The sequence below is a fragment of the Bombus terrestris genome, chromosome 9 (genome assembly GCF_910591885.1).
Source record: "Bombus terrestris chromosome 9, iyBomTerr1.2, whole genome shotgun sequence".
In the NCBI taxonomy this organism is placed as follows: domain Eukaryota; kingdom Metazoa; phylum Arthropoda; class Insecta; order Hymenoptera; family Apidae; genus Bombus; species Bombus terrestris.
In genome coordinates, this window is record NC_063277.1 from 7,074,422 (window position 1) to 7,093,177 (window position 18,756).

At 32.1% G+C, this 18,756-nt stretch overlaps 2 protein-coding genes across 5 annotated transcripts in view; one reads left to right on the forward strand and one right to left on the reverse strand.

Moving 5' to 3' along the window:
* On the forward strand, positions 1-10,837 carry LOC100650650 (cartilage oligomeric matrix protein). The gene is made up of 15 exons (XM_003397618.4): positions 1-301; positions 1,677-1,850; positions 1,945-2,165; positions 3,235-3,820; positions 4,228-4,313; positions 4,390-4,453; positions 5,433-5,646; positions 5,851-5,979; positions 6,154-6,430; positions 6,556-6,663; positions 6,803-7,175; positions 8,026-8,379; positions 8,449-8,676; positions 9,108-9,617; positions 10,462-10,837. The coding sequence occupies exons 1-15, from the start codon at positions 223-225 to the stop codon at positions 10,536-10,538; spliced, it is 3,480 nt and encodes a 1,159-aa protein (XP_003397666.1). The 5' UTR covers positions 1-222; the 3' UTR covers positions 10,539-10,837.
* The window catches only part of LOC100650444 (C-Maf-inducing protein), a 26,043-nt gene continuing 18,044 nt past the window's right edge, over positions 10,758-18,756 (reverse strand). For all 4 annotated transcript variants that reach the window (XM_012311869.3, XM_048408406.1, XM_020864601.2 and 1 more), the window contains 4 exons: positions 18,365-18,617; positions 17,923-18,180; positions 17,266-17,566; positions 10,758-16,843 (listed from right to left, as the gene is read on the reverse strand). In XM_012311869.3, coding sequence (XP_012167259.1) covers positions 16,719-16,843; positions 17,266-17,566; positions 17,923-18,180; positions 18,365-18,617 — 937 coding nt within the window. In that variant the 3' untranslated portion in view covers positions 10,758-16,718. The remainder of the gene's footprint in view (positions 16,844-17,265; positions 17,567-17,922; positions 18,181-18,364; positions 18,618-18,756) is intronic.

The window sequence follows — 18,756 nt, forward strand, 5'->3', positions numbered from 1 at the left end:
CGTCGGTAGGCTTTTCCATGTCTCAGTCGATGAACGTCCTGCCAACGTCCCGCGATTTTATTCATCACGATTTATTTATTCTAGATCAGTACGCCTTAACCTTAATCAATTCACAGTAGGAATAAACCGTAAATACGACGCAAAAAAAAAAGAAAAAAATAAAATTGACTAATCGATCTCGTGGAAAAATAATCGATTAAATTTGGAAGATAGTGATTTAAAATGCATATTATCGCATCGTTGATCTTCGCGATACTATTCGTTGTTTACGTCGCTGATTGTAACGTGAAATTGGATAAAGGTAAGATGAAACGATTGTTTTCATGTTTTTCTTTTATTAAATTTATTACGTAATTATTTTTATTTGTGAACGTTAGTAAACAATTAGTAAACAATTTAAAAATAAAAGTGGAAGATCAATGGCAATGACATAGAAGGTCTATGAATGTGGCTTTCGTAATTAAAAAACAGATCCAGATTCTTGGGTTCAATATAGTTTAACAGCTTTTAGCTTATACGTTAAAAATACAAGACTTTAATTCCAAAAATTTTTAATTCTAGTTGCTTAATTCTGTAAATACAACATTTTGAGGATATATGATAAGATTGGGAAATTTTGTAATTTTTAAGCATTAAGAATTTTGGATGACAGATAAATCTAATGTTTCCAATATAGGTGTAAAATATTTAATATCAAGCTTGACAAAAGTATGGATAAAAATAATTTTCTGGCTACAACTAAACTTGTTAATTAGTACAAATATAGTATAAAAATATTTGGATATCTACAAGTATAATATAGAATCTAGAAGATTTCAAATATGGATTAATGTTTCTTATCTTATAATGCTAAAAGTAAAATAAACCGAGAGTCAAAAAGCTAATTAGAATATAGATCTTGAATCATATATCTACAACCTAGATTCTTGATTATCAATTCTAATTAATTTTTCTCTACCTTTCCTTACGTTTTTTAAAACTATTATTTTCCTCCTATAGTCTTTGAAGCAAAGTAAACTGTGTCATAGTAAAACAGTAGAGGTAGAACGTTCCCATAAGGTGTTTACGGTGTTGCAAACCAGTCCCCATACAACTTGACAAGAAACCCGGTAACGGCACGCAAGGAACGATAAATGGTTTTTACAACAGTTCAACTTGAAATGACTATTTTCATGCTCGCCAATTGTGGAAGTAATTCATCTATCTTTAGGGAAACACCTCTTTTTTACACAAATTTATTAACAACGTTTTTTCTACTATTTTGAGACAAACAATAGACAAAAGAAATATTTTATAATTAGGCTGCGTATATTTATGCAAATTCATATCTTTATAAGCACAATTAAGTAGCTAAAGATTTATTTCATCCTTTGAATATTATACCTAACCGGTATGTACTTTGAACATTTCATATGTTTTTTTTCATATAACATGCATTGCTGTATATCTTTCTATCTTTAAAATAAGTTCGAAAAAATTCGCAGTCTACTAATAAACGATATCGAAATTCGATACGATCCTGTGTGGGCTCTCGGAAATTCATGAAGCTCTGCATGAAACCTTTTCTCTGAGCATTGAAGGTGATAAAAGCACGATGACATCCATGAAATGATAATAAGTCAGAGTTTCTCAAAATGAAATTAATTAATATTTTTCCGTGTTACAAATGCTTACAGGGTTGACGACAAATCTTCGAGAAACATGGGACTACAATGATTTTGTGATTGTTGCTTTGAACTCCAAATCAAAAAAAAAGCAATCAGAAGCAGCGATTGATATTCTTCTAGCTGTAAAATACGAGAAATCGAAGACAAAAATGATATTTAAGTTCGACAGGCAAACTAATCGAAGTAGGAAGAATATTCCAAATATAAATTATTTGATTCTCATAAATAAAAAATATTATTATATATTTCTTATTAATTCATTTTAACTCTATTTTAGTCATCTATGAGAAGACTAATCGAAATGGTCATCGAACTACGGAGCACTTGGAAATTCAGAACGTGAATGCTCCATGGAAGAAAATAATCGTCTTCGTGCATCAGAATAAACCTGACCCCGAAATAGACATTTACGTTGATTGCATTTATCAAGGCATGTTACACTTGAAGGAAAGCTTCCGTAAGGTAGCAGAAAATGAAGATGATTCTCTTGTAGAAGTGGTGAGTCTTTATTATCAAAGAATTAAAAATAATAGATGTTTCAAGTCTTCTAAGCCTAAATACTTGAGTTACGAATATTAGTAATAATATTAGAAAAATATGCTAATATTGAGCTAAATATTAAACACTTCACGTTAATTACTCCTTCGGATATTTTAATAATTACTTTACTGTTCTCTTATTCCGCGACATACGGACATCTATAATGGTGTGGAGTCAACAAATTCAATTGGGTCAAAGTAATTGTTCTTTCCTTTTTCTTTCTTTGTTTCTGTTTTGTCAAAGGACAAACAACCAAAACACACGTTCTTTCATCTATCATTGAAAAACTTCACGGTTGTTAGCAGAGAACCGGTGACGTTAGATATCGTAGGATGATGCTATTCCAAATATGGCGAGTCAGTCCAAGGCTGCTCGCATTTATTGCGTGTAGCTGTTAACTCGCGTAACACATTTAAGCATAGTGAATTGATTTCGATTCGCTTAGACTTCATCATTATTGAATATTCACGGTCTGCTTTCTTGCGCTCGAGATATGCATACAAAAAGAACCACGATGATCGTAATTTATGAACTGAAAAGAGAGAGAGAAAACGAGCCTTCGTTTCTTCTCGCTCTTGTCTTTTCGTTATTTAAATATTCATGAAAAAGCTGGTTAATATACAAATCGTCTTAGTTTTTCTTTTTTTAAGCGACGTTGCGTTGCTTAGAAATAATCTTGTAAAGGAAGTAGCTCTATTTACTACTTGTAATACTTCGTTCTTACTCTTTGTATTATAACTGAAAAACGCATTAAACTGAGTGTCATTTTCCTATATAATGATGATAGTTAATGTATCTACCTCAACATATATAACTAAAGAATTGATATATTCAGATATGTATTTAATCTAAATGTAAAACATCTATAATATACATACATGCAGTATTATATCAATAGAAAAAGAATTCCAAAACTCAATTAGTTGTATTATGAAAAATGTTATTTTGTTGCTGTATATTTATTATTATTAACAATTATAGAACTTTCAATTTAAAGAATTTTAACTTAGAAAAATTGTGTCTTCAGTTTAGAGAAAGGAGAAGTCACGTAAAGGTGTATCCCTTATTATCCGTCAGCGACGCTCTGAAACAAGAAAATTGCCCCAACTATCTGGCCGGTTTAGGCACGTTATCGGATGAGTACAAAGAGTCTGTCGAGTCTGACGAATCAATTCCTACATCAACCAAAGACAATTCTGATAATAATTCCGACGAATTTTCACTCGAGATTAATCCATCTCGTAGAAAATTAGGAAACAATGAAAACTCCACAACTGAAACTTCAGATACGTCCGAAGATACAAGTTCAATTGAAGATTTCGGCGATCCAGGTTTTAAACAATCATCTCAATCGAAACACGATTATCGTCCTACTGAACGTCCTGAGAAATATCATTCTATAAGTGAGTTTGAAACTAATCAAGAAGATGTTTCGAAACATGTGAAACGTTCGCGTCAGAAAACACGATCTGAATACTTTGACGGACCTTTTTACGAGAATCCCATGGAATGGAATAATTTTGGTGAATTGGATCCATTGAGTCAGTCCAACTTGTATCATAAGAGATTTCCGCGAAGAGGGGACATAGGGATTCAGAGTCTGAACGAAAAGGGTAAGCTGTAATTGAAATGAATCATGCGAAAAATTAGTTAATAAATAGGCTGCGAATCTTTATGCACTTGTAGGAAATTTGAACGTGCAAAATTGTACATAATACGCAGATAACACGAAAAAATGTTTAAAATAACCATAGTATAGTGCTTCTTATAATATCTGGTAATTACGACAATTTTCTATCTGGGTTCTCTTTCCTTAATTGTATTCTGAAAAACACGAATTTGCACAAAAAAAACTGCAGTTTATTAATAAATTTTAATATCTTAACTGTTCTAATTGTTTAAGATATTAACTATCATAATGGAAGTTTAGGAAATAAAATATGTAGATAGTATGTTATCTAACATCGAGCATTATTTTTTATTTATGATTTCAAAATCTTAAGAAAATGTGATTTTGCAGTTTGTTTAATGGATTTTCAAATCGTGAGGACATTAAACGAGCTGATTGAAGCTACTAGGAAGGTCTGGAGAGAAATAGAATTAAACGTGAGTAATAACGTCGCCCATAATTATTCAAGAATATTTAATGAACAGTTCTTGATTAATGTGGTTTTCCTTTCAGAAACTGGAAATGCGACATCTTCGACAATTAATTGAAAATTGCGCAGCATGTCGTGTACCTCCTGGTGGGTATTGAAAGAATTACATACACGAAACATATCTTTATTGTTAACTGCTTTTAATTTTCTATTTGTTCTTCGATAATATTTTTTAATTTAATTTTTCTCAATCCTTTCTCATCTTTCGAGACAATTTTTTTAGTAACGATTTTCACAAGTGTGCAAATACTTGTTAATATTATAAACAACGAAAGAGCATTTAAATAAATGTATAATACGGCCTTACATTGCAATAAATGTACATTTCTGGCAAAATGGAATAATGTTGTGACTCGTATTCTTACTTTTTTAAGAGAATTATTAGGAATAAAGTTCCTCGAATCACTAGATTAGCTCGTATGATCGGAAAGCAACGCGATTAGATCGAAAAGCGACATCTTAACCGAAATGACTAATATCTAAATTGAGGAAAATGATATTGGCAACGTGATTATAACCTGAAAAGAAATTGCAGGAATAGAAAATACTGTATGAACTGGAAGACTATTAAATTGTCGCGAAGACATCAGAAACTAATGCAGAAGTTAAATCAAAGTTGTCAAAAACAAAATAACTAATTTACGAAAAATTTTTCAAACAACTTTTCAAAAAAATTGCTCAAATGTATAATAATATGATGCTTAAATCGAAACTACAAATAGAACATGAAATGATATTCTAAAATATTTCTGGCATTTATAATATATATAGGAAATACTAAAAGCTATTAATTAGATATATGTACGAAGAATATTCCATAGAAGGTATATTTTTCCTGTATGAAAAAAAAGAACAAAAAGAGCTATTTTGCCTTGGGTTATAGATATTTTCAAAAATCTATGACTTTAACTAGTTTAGTAGAGATAAATGTAGATTAACCAGTAGTAATTGTAGCATTAAAGTGGATTCCAAGCACAGGCGGAAATCTGTTGAGTCGCAATATGGTCGAGGTTTCTTCTTGGAATAGCGATATCCTGATAAGTTCCTGATCCTGATAATTCCACAGTTTCACCGATGACCACGGCGGCTCCTCCTCCTAGTTGCGATTACAAATCGCCCTGCTTCCCGGGCGCTGACTGCATTAACACACCACGCGGGCCACAGTGCGGAGCGTGCCCGCCGCAATACACTGGTGATGGATATCGTTGCGTGAAAATTAGTTGCGCGCACAACCCTTGCTTTTATGGGGTCCGTTGCTACGACCGCGCGGATGGATACAGGTACGAGTAGAATCATTTAATTAATTACAATACAGTTCCCGGCGATTGAATTACAACCGTATGCAGAAATTTCATTTTTCGAAGCACGATATGTAGGTGTACCCATCCTTGATCCTTATGTTACTTAGGGAGAAAAATTTAGACAGCGTACATAGGATATCGGAAAGGATATGAGCTGTAATGAATTGAATAACAATTTTTTAGGTGTGGAAATTGTCCCAACGGTTACGTAGGTGATGGTAAACGCTGCGAACGATTTAAGGGTGGTTGTGAGCCTCATCCTTGCTACCCGGATGTAAAATGTGATCCAATTCTTCATCCGCCGTATTTCAAGTAATGAAATGAAAATATCAAGTTAATCCATAAATTTCTATAATTTAAATGGAATTAATTGTAATTTAATTGAACTTAAGGCGTTAGGTGTAAATTACAATTATCTATTATAAAGTGTAAAATAATTGAGAAGGACTATTCCAAGGTTTTTGACTGAACTATAATGATTTTTAGATGCGGTCCTTGTCCAAACGGGTTCATGGGTAATGGATCTACGTGTGTTGATATAAATGAATGCGAGCTAGCTCAACCTTGTCATCCAGGAGTACGATGTATCAATCTTCATCCAGGATTCAAATGCGAATCTTGTCCACCAGGATTTGCTGGACCTACAGTCGAAGGAGTCGGTTTGGAAATCGCAATGGTTCGCAAGCAAATTTGCCAAGACATAAATGAATGCGAAAATAACAATGGAGGATGCGATCCATATATGACATGCATTAATACGGAGGTAGTTTTTGCAAAAATTCGTAACAATTCAAATAAATTCAATAAATACAATTTAAATATTGAAGTTGCTTCTTTATTATATTTTTAATTGTATTTCCAACTTAACTATTCTCATTAACACTTCAGGGCTCGTATAGATGTGGTACTTGTAGAACAGGTTACGTGGGAAACCAAACATTTGGCGATGTAAACGCCGATTGTATTTGTACCAACACCAATGAATACACATGTAGAGTAAGAAAACAAATCCAACACAACTATTCTTTTAAGTCCATATATATATATATATATATATATATATATATGTATTCTAGACAAAACAATCAAATTATATATCAAATTCACAATTTACATCAAAAGATACAATTTCTAGTGTCGCGTTGGATGGGCAGGAGATGGACTGATGTGTGGTTCGGACAGAGACAGCGATGGAATTCCTGATAGAAACCTCCGTTGTCATGATTTACGTTGTCGTATGGACAACTGTCCATTTATACCAAATACAGGACAAGAGGATGCGGATAGAGATGGTTTGGGTGATGCTTGTGATCCAGACGCTGATAACGATGGCATCTTGAATCCTTCGGACAACTGTCCTTTAATTCCAAACCCTAGCCAGGAAGACAGTGATCATGATTCTGTCGGCGATGCTTGCGATAATTGTCCTCTAGCAAAAAATCTAAAGCAGGACGACACTGACGATGATGGCATCGGTGACGCCTGTGACGACGACGTTGATAACGATGGTGAGATTTTAAAGAGAAATTTATTTTAGGTTCAGTAATAATTCGTAGACAAAATTATAAATTTAGATAAATTTTAATTAATCGATAGATTAATTTCAAAATACCCAATCGATATTGGTAAGAGTATTCTCCATTTCTAAAGATGTTTTTGCATAAAATAGAATGTCTTCTGAAATTTTTACGTGGTAAAATTGACGAAATATTTTTTAAAGCTTTTTTCAAACTTTTTTAAGAAGGAATTGGATATGTAGGGAGAAAAATATTCGGCCAATCAGGTTTAACTAAAGCGGGATTCGTACCCAAATTTGTTTGCCGGACGGGTGCTTTTCCAATTAAGCTACCCAGAGAGTCCATCGGCGAATTCTTTTTCTCTCAAATTCTTCTATACTTATTGTATGTAAGAGTATATGTCCACATTTCTTGCAAGCCGGCGCCAGGAGCTTGACACAATTTGTGACGACCCTCGATTACCCATAATACATGATTAACTATCGATAACTACCGTATAACATTGATCTATACAATAAATATCGATCAATTAAAATAAACAATATCATTACTGATTATTATTATTTTTACTACTGGGTATCAGGGGGTTATACTTTTCCTGAGATTTTAGAGAGAAAAAATGTTCATCCAATCAGGTTTACTGGACCGGGATTCGAACCCGGATCATCCGCTTACCGAGCGGGTGCTTTCCCGATTAAGCTACCTAGGCCATTAGCAAATGTTTTCTTCAAATTTGTTATATATCACCTAAGTGGCTATCTACAAATGTTTTATATTAAATATTTTTTAAAATATTTTTAATAGATATCTTTTATAATCAATAACATTTATGATCTCATAGCTATCTTGAATGAGAACGACAATTGTCCAAAAACGAAGAATCCAGATCAAAATGACCGCGATATGGATGGTATTGGCGACGCCTGCGACAATTGTCCTGATGTATACAATGAGGACCAATTGGACCAAGATGAAGATGGGGTAGGTGATGCTTGCGACAACGACAACGATAAAGATAGAGATGGTGTACAAGACGATAGAGACAATTGTCCTGATGTCATGAATTCAGGACAAAATGATATTGACCACGATGGTATAGGAGATGAATGCGATGATGATATGGATAATGATGGTGTGCCCAATTCGATTGACAATTGTCCTTACGTTTACAATCCGGATCAACGTCGCACGCATCGTAAGTAAAGAATCATCGAACCGTAAAGATTATCATATAAAAATTTAAAAAAATATTATACATATTTAGATGAGAATGTTGGTGATGCTTGCTGGAACGACAATGATAACGACACTGTGAAGAATTTATTAGACAATTGTCCTAACAATAGTTTGATCTGGGCAACAGATTTCAGAAAATATACTACGGTTGCTTTAGATCCTATTGGTACTGCTCAAATAGATCCTGTTTGGGTAATACACCACGAAGGAGCTGAAATTCAGCAGCTTTATAATAGTGATCCCGGGCTTGCTATTGGTAATGTAGTAATTTATATTAATTTATATCTGTTAATCAATTTATTTATTTATTATAGTAGCTGCAAAAGGTATTTGTACACAGTTACATTTACTACAGTATTTACATAATATTAATTAATTAGATCCAAGTATATTAAATTTCATATCATTTACTAATACGTTCGGTTACAAAAATTTGATACTATAAATGTGAGATATAAGACCTCATAAAAAATGTCTCATTAGAAGATAAAAATATGTATTTAGTATTTACAAATACCTCGTGTAGTCACTGTGTAATGAATATCAGGTTGACGGATATGAAATTTCGTTTCTCTGAAACAGAATTTAGCAAACTAATATTATTTAATTTACTAATCATACTAAAGGAGAAATTTGAAATTTTGTAATCTGTTTATTTCCTTGACTTTAAATCTTCATCTGCAACAGGTCCGGATATATTCAGCGGCGTAGATTTCGAGGGCACGTTCTTCATCGACGACGACGGAGACGACGACTACGTTGGTTTTGTTTTTTCTTACCAGGACAACCGTAGATTCTACGTTGTGTGCTGGAAAAAAGGCCCGCAACCATATTGGATGCCGACTCCGTTCAGAGCAGTAGGAGAACCCGGAGTTTTTTTGAAACTCGTCAACTCAAATACAGGTCCCGGAGAATTTCTTAGAAACAGTCTTTGGCATAACGAAGATGTACCCAACCAGGTGAAGATTCTTTGGCATGATCCAAAGAAAATCGGGTGGAAAGAAAGGACACCGTATAGATGGCATCTGTTACATAGACCTAAAATCGGTCTAATTAGGTTCCGACTTTATCAAGGAAAACAACTAGTAGCTGACTCAGGAAATGTTTACGATTCGACATTGAAAGGTGGCAGATTGGGTGTTTACTGTTTCTCTCAGGAAAAGATTACTTGGTCCAATTTGTTATATACATGTAAAGGTAAGATTTTATTTGTACAGGTGCTAGGTTTGCTCTTGGAATTTGGTTGCAAGCGTTGGTGGATACATTAAAAATATATCATGCAATTTTTAGTGCAGAAATTAAATCATTTATAATTAAAAATAAACTTCTCAGGCGATATTTTCATATATGAACTACTTTCATTGTACTCCTGTAAATATCGCCTACAAGTTTTGTGTTACCCTGTATACACATATTTATTAATGTCGTTCAGCATAGATAACAAAATTGCTATATAATATAAAGGTCATACATTTAAGAATTAAGAGTTACATATTAATGAAGGAAACTGATAATACATTGAAAACATCAATTATAAATGAAGAAATTCATATACAACATATAAAATATATACATTTTTTAATTATTTACAGTTTAACACAAGACTTTTAATTAAACCATATTTAGGTGTAAAACGGCTCGAAACAGAATCTCACTATTTTAATGTTTCAGCAATACGGTAGCTAAAATTTGAACCCAGTATATTAATAAAACTTCAAATTTATCCGTGATAATACAATAACTGATTTAATCCACACCAATTCACACGTGAACTTTTCCTTTAGCATATGCATTTTTTGCATCTTTTCTTTCAAATTTGCCAATAATTTAACAATAATCCTAATTAATGATTTTTATATTATAATTTAACATTCGTTATATAATAATTTATCGTGTTATAAATTAAAAAGTATACAAAATATGAACCTGTAGGCCAACCTTATCACTGAACAATAAACTCTAACAGAAATACTCTTACTTTAAATATCTTTAAAGAGACAAAATCTTCATAAAATTTCTTCATTTTTATGATATTTTTCAGAGACTGTCCCGAAATTGGTATGGAACGAGTTGCCGGCGAACTTGAAGAAAGAAGTAAATGTAGAGATGAATAATTAAATCAGACCTTCTACCAGACTTATCTATTACGACTCACTTTAATAACTTCTTGAAATTTATTCCATTATTTTAGGAAAATTTTGTCTATTTAAGCCGAATATCATGAATTTGGTTCGTTTCCCGCGATGAGAACTAAAAAATATTCTTAAGTGTATGTATATGTATCTATATTTACGAGTTTTATTCAATATGGGCAGAATTCATTGGAAAAATTCGTGATTCTTTTTCTCTCTTTTATTTCTTTTTTTTTATGAAATTCGAAGTTTTGTAACATTTAAGAATATACGTAATTAAAGATACAGCATGACAAATACCTTCAATGAACCTTCTTCCATCAGCTAAGGACGAGGGAAATCTTAAAAATAGATTATATTTTTGCGGAATGTGTGCAACGAACACTTAATTTTCTAATTAACAAGGAAAGATTAAAATATGATTGTACGCTTTCTGAACGATTTGAATCAAATATATTGAATTTATTACATTATGTTTTACTATACCGATGTGTGCAAAGATACGGAAGTTGCTTTTATAAGAAATGGACAAATTAAAGCTTTATACTCTTGATAATCTTTACGGGTATCATGAATTCAAAATTAAATATCAGAAACAACGTAAGTTAATTTTCATTGTAAATTGAACCGTAATTTAGAAATGACTTATGCCGTGAATGCTCTCGTCAATTTCATTTAATCTCGAAGAAACAGGCGATAAAGAATTACAGATTATTGTGGATATAGAATATGCGAAATGTGGTTTAATATACAAAATAACTGATAAAATAAATTAAATGCTTAAGAGATTAGATAGTTGGATCTCTTAAGTGCTCTTATTTTAATATAACTAATTTAAATTTTTACAGATTTTCTCTCTCTTTCGGATAGTAGTTTTAATATTTCAAAAGTTTCCATAGCTAAATTACACTCAATCGGTTTTACTGTTTTACAATCGATTTACATTGGTCGTTACAGTTCAGAAAGCGCACATCTAAATCGTTCCCTCTTTTTTAAGTGATTGACAAAGTCGATCAAAGTGCCTAGAAAAAATTTGTCGCTTTGATAGTATACGCATTTAAAACATTTTCATATTTGTGTGTATGTGCATGTGCATGTGTATGTGTATGTGTGTGTGTGTTCTTTTTTTCTTTACTAAAGAGTGTCTACTTACAATGTTACGGAATAACGAGGCTCTTTACGATAGGTATTAAAAAAAGTATATATATACACGTTGGTATAAGAAAATGTCTACAGTACAGGATGAACTAATCGTTGCGAAATCTAGGAAGAACATTTGTACGTGACAGAGAGAACAATTTTCGACATATTTCTACGCGTTGTTTGAATGAAGAATAGGTGCGTATGTATGTTTATTAATAATGTATTGTATATTGCGAGGTACCAAAAAGAAATATGACAAATATCGAAATAAATAACACATAAATGTACACGATACTTAGGCCCATTACAAATTAAAAAACATAATAATTTATTATTTTTTCTATCACGAATAAAATTTTATTACACACCCCTTCCTTCGATATACGCAATAAATTTATTCAACAAATAATTCTATTATGGCTGAGGGAAGCGTAAATCTATTAATGTTAACTTTTTGTAATTTATTAGTGCAAAAAATAAAAGTATGTAAGAGAAGAAACTGGTGTGTATGTATAAAAATATTTATTTCAGATATGTTGCGCAGGATGTCCAAGGTAACTAACTTTTTCTTTTTTATTAAAAATTAACCAAAGAACGATCAGCATGATGCGATAAGTACGATCACAAACAAGAATTTTTTAACATAAATAAATACCATAAAAGGAAAATACCAATATAGCGTCTAACCGCGTAAATCGAAGGACGAGAGATATAACTTCTTATCGCTTCTTATTCATTTACGAAAACTTGTAAATATACTTGTACAAAAGTATATATATATATATATATATATATATATAATACTTTTCTTGAAACAATATAAATACTTGAAAAAAGAAACTGTTTGGCCTAAATGACCATTTTGCTTATTACTTTTCCTATGTATGTCAATGTGTTACGTTAACATTCTGCATGGGAACGCAAAATCCTGTTATTATATATAAATAGTCGAAGTCTAGAGATCGTAATTAAAAATAAAACTTAACTTTATATTTACACTAAGGAACATATAGATACCATTTGTTTCAAAGCTACAGCAATTCCTTCTCCGAGGAAGTTCTTTAATAAATCGGAAGTTATATTTTAAATGCACTAACCATCGGAGAGAGGCCGAATAAATATTATACAACTATTACAAAATTGGGCGTACACATACACATACGTCAAAATGTCAGATTTCACGACTTTAAGAGTTTATAGCGCATTTACCATTTTCTTTAGTGTTAAGCAACACATGCACTTTCTATATTGTTCTCTTCATAGATCCTATAAACTTTTAAAATCTTAAATCTTTTCTTTCTTATTCTTATTATTCTATATGTATATTATATACAGAGATTTTAATGAAAATAAAATAATAATGATGCTCTATTAATTAACCCATTATCTGCGATAATCCTCATTTAGAGACTATAAAATTAGGGATCAGAAATTTGTAAATTTCACGGTTTCGGTGATACCCAAATGAGGAATTTTTCTTTGTCGAAGAATATATTTGAATTTGATATTTCAAACGCATATATTGATTAAATTCATTGGAATCGAGATTGCAATCTATAGAATTATACATATGTATGTACATATGATAATTTGAAGAAGAGAGAAATTGGCAGTTAATGGGTTAAACATTCGTAATTGTACATTTCCCTACAGTTTTCGCAAAGAAAATAGAACGTTACTAATTGTAAGTGTCTCTGATCGATTTCTTAAAAGTGTATAAATTCTTTGAGTGAAGAAGAGGGAGAAGTGGTGGAGGAAGAAGAGTAGAATATGTATTTTAGTTCATCATAGGTGAAAAGACAGTCACACACAATCGACAAAGTTAATAATATAAATTTCTCCGAATCTTAGATTAAAGTTCGTTTTGCACGATTCGCGTACAGGGTGTTTCGAAAACAGCTGCTCGGATTTTGGGCGTATACTTTATATGAAAACGAAAATACGAGAAAAATGATATAAACGTAATTTCGAAAGCCTTTCCCTTCAAAAATGGAAAAGATATACGTAATAGTAATAATATATATATATATATATATATATGACAATTATCTTAATTATTCTGTTTATTATTTAAATAAGTTTTATTTCATAAGGCAGTATATTTTAAATCGTTATTCATTAAGAAAAAATATCTAACAACCCTGGTATTGAATGGGAAAATAATGATGCATAATATGCATAAATATGATATCTTTTCTATAACTGTAAAAAGATTAACAAGAAAAAAATTCAAATTCACTCATTCTCCTTAAAACTAACGAACGACTGTTTTCGTGAAGTTTGGCCAGCTACGATTTAATTGCAAAATATACAACGCTTGGAAATGAAATTATCCTACTATGTGTAATATAAAAATGCTATTTGTACTTCTGAATTTTTATACGATACGATATTCTCAATTTTTTAAAAAGAAAATATTACTTTTGATAATAAAATGTCTCAAATAGAGGACAGTTGTATAGTTGAAATATTCGAAGCTGAGTATAATATGAACCCCAAAAGCCGGATATTTTGGAACTGTCGAACAGTCCTAAGAAAATTGCAAACAAGCAATCGACATTTTCGGAGCCTAGTATTATTTTCGCATCCGAGTATTATTTTCGAAACACCCGAAGAGTTAAAATTTAAACGAAAAACTCGATTCTAACGAGTGCAACGGACAGTTGAGTCTCTTCTGATTCGCACACGTTATGGCAGTGGCCGCTCAGAGCTTGATCGCTAAGGCAGTTGAGCGCTATTCAAAGGAAAAAAGAGCAAGAAACCTCGGCAAAGAATCTTCTTCGAGAACAGTCTCTCGTTCGGTAAGAAGTTCATCCGTATTTATCTCCTAGCGTAGAAGCTATAATATAAATAAAATAAATCTGATATTACTTTACACGATGACAACATGCATATTTTCTCTCGATCCACGAATAAAAGTCGTAAAGTAAAGGGACTTGTAATTTTCCAGTTAAACAAAATTTCTATAAAAAATTAGAAATTGGTTGTTTTAACTACTCTGATAGTTCTAATATTATATTAAATATGATATTCGGATTCTTACAAATAGCAAATGTCTTGACGATATCTTTTATCAAGGAATGAACCAAGCGTATAAGAATTTCGAACGAATACATGGTAAAATGACAAATATTTTATTCACTTATTATAGTCATAAAATATTTAATATCTGAAATGCGTCCCTTTGTTTTTCGACTTTTCCATGTATAACGTTCACTTCTCTTTTGACAAATTTTCTTCCCCGATTTTACTTATACAAGTGTACAGGCGACCAATGAACACCTTGATCTTCAATAGAAGGTATATGCGACTAATTCACGTAAATCTTTCGTTCGACGAAGTCAACGTTGCCAAATTATGTTTGGTGGAAACTGTTAATATAGAGGGTGTCGAAGAAAGGGTCAGAAACTATAAAAATACATACGTAATATTCATTAAAATAAGCAGAAAAGAACTTATAATTAAAAATAGAATTAAGTTTACAACATATCTTTAATCATAAATAATTGTGTATTCCTTTTTCCCTTTATATATAAATAAATATCATTATCCAATAAAATTTACTAATTTTAAGAATTTAATTACATTATCTAAATAAATTCTCTCTGGAATTATTAAATTTTTAGTATCGAAATCTTTATTTATTTTTACGAGTACCCTAAAATATTTGTTATCCTTTCTCAAACACCCAATATCTTCATCGAGGATATATAATATTTTTGTTAATAGCATACACATAGTTCAAATTTTTACTTTATAGATTAGATCATTAGATTTAAGATAGTATCTTGTTAGCTGAATATCTTAACAACGAGTTTTAAAATGTACATTAAAAGAACAAGCCACAGCGAACGAGTTCTTGGCTGTTTTATTCGATGGTCTAACTAAAAACGAACCGAAATAAAAATACATCATCAGGAATCTATTTTCACTCATCGTCAGTTCTATCCAGTATCCTTTTGATATCTGCGCAATCAAATCGAATCTCAATTAAATGCATATTTCTGTCCCCTTTATAAAACTACGTTTACTTAACTATGTAGATCACATTCGAAGAAACGTCTTTCAAGAATAACGCGTCTATCAAATAATATTTACAAGGAACGAAATAAAGCGAATCAAGTATATGGAAAAGAAATTAATAATATCCTATCACGAACTCAAAATTCAATAAATATACAAATAATAAATTAAACGATCTACGCTCTATTCGTTATTACTATATCGATAAATTATATTATAACTTCAAATTAAAAACGTTAACAGCTTAAAATCGGAATAAAACGTAACGCGTAGGATCCAGGAAAAAGGCAACACACTTGGAGACTTGCGGTCGACTGAATAATAATTCGGACTCCTTTCGCCGAAGAGCAAGTCCCTGTGCCATCGCAAACGATCTCTCGATGTCCTCTTACTTATTCCTACATGAATCAACTATTTATAGAGTCGCTATGAATTTCCACTCTTTTTCTATTCTAACTTCGATGAGTGTCCTCGAACGTTTCCTTTTTTTTTATCTCCTCTCTTTTTTTTCTTTATATCGAAACGTCAATTCTTGGGCAGTTAACGATACTTCTTGAAAGTTTTCTCGCTTCGATTCTTCATCGAGTAAAATCATCTTACTCTTTCAGGCTTTTATTGTTGTCCTAGACACGTGTATATCTTTTTTTCTTTTTTTTAGTCAATCTTAACAACGATTGGAAATACCTTTTTTCTCACGCAAACGAGGAAAATGTCCCGTTTGGAACTCAAGCTATCCATATTCTTAACTATACCTCTAAAGGACTCTCGGTATACTCCCGTATACGGGAGCCATCTTTTATATCTAAATAACTCTCTTCGTTTCGTCGATAAAACAGCACGCAATACACTAGATGCCACGATATTTTTCAACGACTCGTCAAATTGTTTTCACCATTCGAATCTTTCTCTTCGTTCGCCTGAATCTCGTCTAACTTTGTCTTTTCTCTTTGATACTGGAGTTGTTGGAATTGTTCGACTGGATGTAGGAAGAAAGCTCTGACTACCAAGCGTCTGTGTATCTCACGTCGAACTCCTGCAGACCTGGCAAACACTTCTTCAGGGATTCGAACGTCTGAACGGATAGTTTCGTGCTATTCAGGTTCAGCTTCTTTAAACTTGTTAGTGCTAAAAATTTAAAGATTGAATAAATGTTCAGATTAATTAAGAAATTGAGTAAAGATTTTATATTAACTTCATACAGTGGCTGCAGAAAGTATTGGCACATACATATTTTTCAATGAAACGTTTCTTTATCAGATTCTATATTTCATTTTCATAGTACCAAATTTTTATAGTCATATGAAAGTGCTGCTTGGATCTAATGGTGTGCTAACATTTCTTTTTTTTTTTTTTTTTTTTTTTGTAGCCACTGTATGTACAGCATATGAATATCTAAATTGTAAAGTTCAAAATATATGAAAGTAGATGTTAAAATAAAAATTGATCTTATCAAAATATACAGATAAGAGTTCATATAAAATTTATACTAAACATATCAAGATACATTCTCTTTGGACAAAACAATATTAACATTCATATTTCCTTACAGGCCAAGCTAGAGATTCCTTTATCAGAAACAGGGGTTTCACAAAGATTCAGGACCTGCAGTTTCTGCAAGTGTTCGCTAATCATTTGTAGGCCAGCGTCACCGAACTGCGTGGCCCACAAGTTCAGATGCCTCAAAGCTGGTAATTTGATTAGCTGCTCGGCGCAAGCCGAGGTCACCGAGGTAAAGGCCAAACTGAGGTATTCCAAGCTGCCAAGAGCCCTTCCGCTCAGAATAAGGGCAACGTCCGCGTCTGTCGCTCGAGCTGGTAACGTCAATCGTCTAGGACCTCCTTTCCGAAGCTATTTCAATACAAAACAAAAATTTATACCATATAAAGAAATATATCTTATAGTAATAATAGTCATAGTCTATTTTTCAGCTCCCCGGCCATGAAAGGACTTTTCCCTTTATGAAATTTCAAGTCACGCCTACTTTTTCTTATTGTAAAATAAAATCTATAATGATATTACATCACCATTAAACAATGAACATATATCTGAAATCAGTCATATTTCTTGTTTGATTTACAATTAAAATTAAACAGTAGCAGGTGTATAAATCGGAAACATACCAAGTTTAATTTAATTTAGTTTATAACAACATATTATCTGAAAAATTGTGTATTTGACAAAATAGATGTCATCTCTTTACTCACAAGTTGCTGCAAATTCTTTTGTCTCTGGCAAAGAGCTGCGTATCGTTCCTTGCCTGAAGTGGTTGACTCTAACGCATTAACTATTTGCAATTTAGTTTCTTTGCTTGACAGCAAATGCCACTCTAGCATTAAACAAAGACCTTCTTGGGCAGCCTCGCAGCCTCTTACTGCTAATAGTATACAATCGTCGCGTACTTGTTTCATCAGCCAGCTAATGAACTTCTTTCTTCGACAGCAGCACGCCAGTAAGGTAGTTAACTGGATAAAAAAACAGTAGGGGATCAATGTTATATTATCATACCAAAGGTGATATCGCTTCTTAGAATAAATTTGTATTTGGCAAAAAGAATTCCTTTTTATTCTATCGCATAAATAAAGAAAGAAGTCAATTTTATTTCTATGGCATTATTTATTTGGATTAATGTAGAAAATGAAAAATTACCATTTCGCCAAACAATTCTCCTTGATCAGGGCAATCCGGACTGGATGGTGCGGCAATATGAATCCATCCAGGTCTGGGTTCTCTAATCGGAAGTAGAACACGATGCACAACGCATCTCGTGTCTTTCGCTAAACGGCTAATCACGCACATTAATATCGATTGTTGAACCTCTTTCATAGCAAAAGCTTCCTCTGGGAATGGTACGGGTTGCAATAAAGCACCAAGTTCTGGCCTCCAATCAGCATATTCTGATCTAGAAAAGAAAATAATCATTAGCTCTTGCGATTTGAAATTTAAAAAAAAAGAAAGAGGTATACTTTACTTGTAATTAGACCGCGGATATTTATGCAATTTATAGGAAATTCGAAGATGCAAAAATATACAAATATATA

Coding starts and splice junctions, on each gene's coding strand:
- LOC100650650 (XM_003397618.4), top strand. CDS start 223: ATGCATATTATCGCATCGTTGATCTTCGCGATACTATTCGTTGTTTAC. Junction 302..1,676: donor TAACGTGAAATTGGATAAAG/GTAAGATGAAAC, acceptor AAATGCTTACAG/GGTTGACGACAAATCTTCGA. Junction 6,431..6,555: donor TGACATGCATTAATACGGAG/GTAGTTTTTGCA, acceptor TTAACACTTCAG/GGCTCGTATAGATGTGGTAC.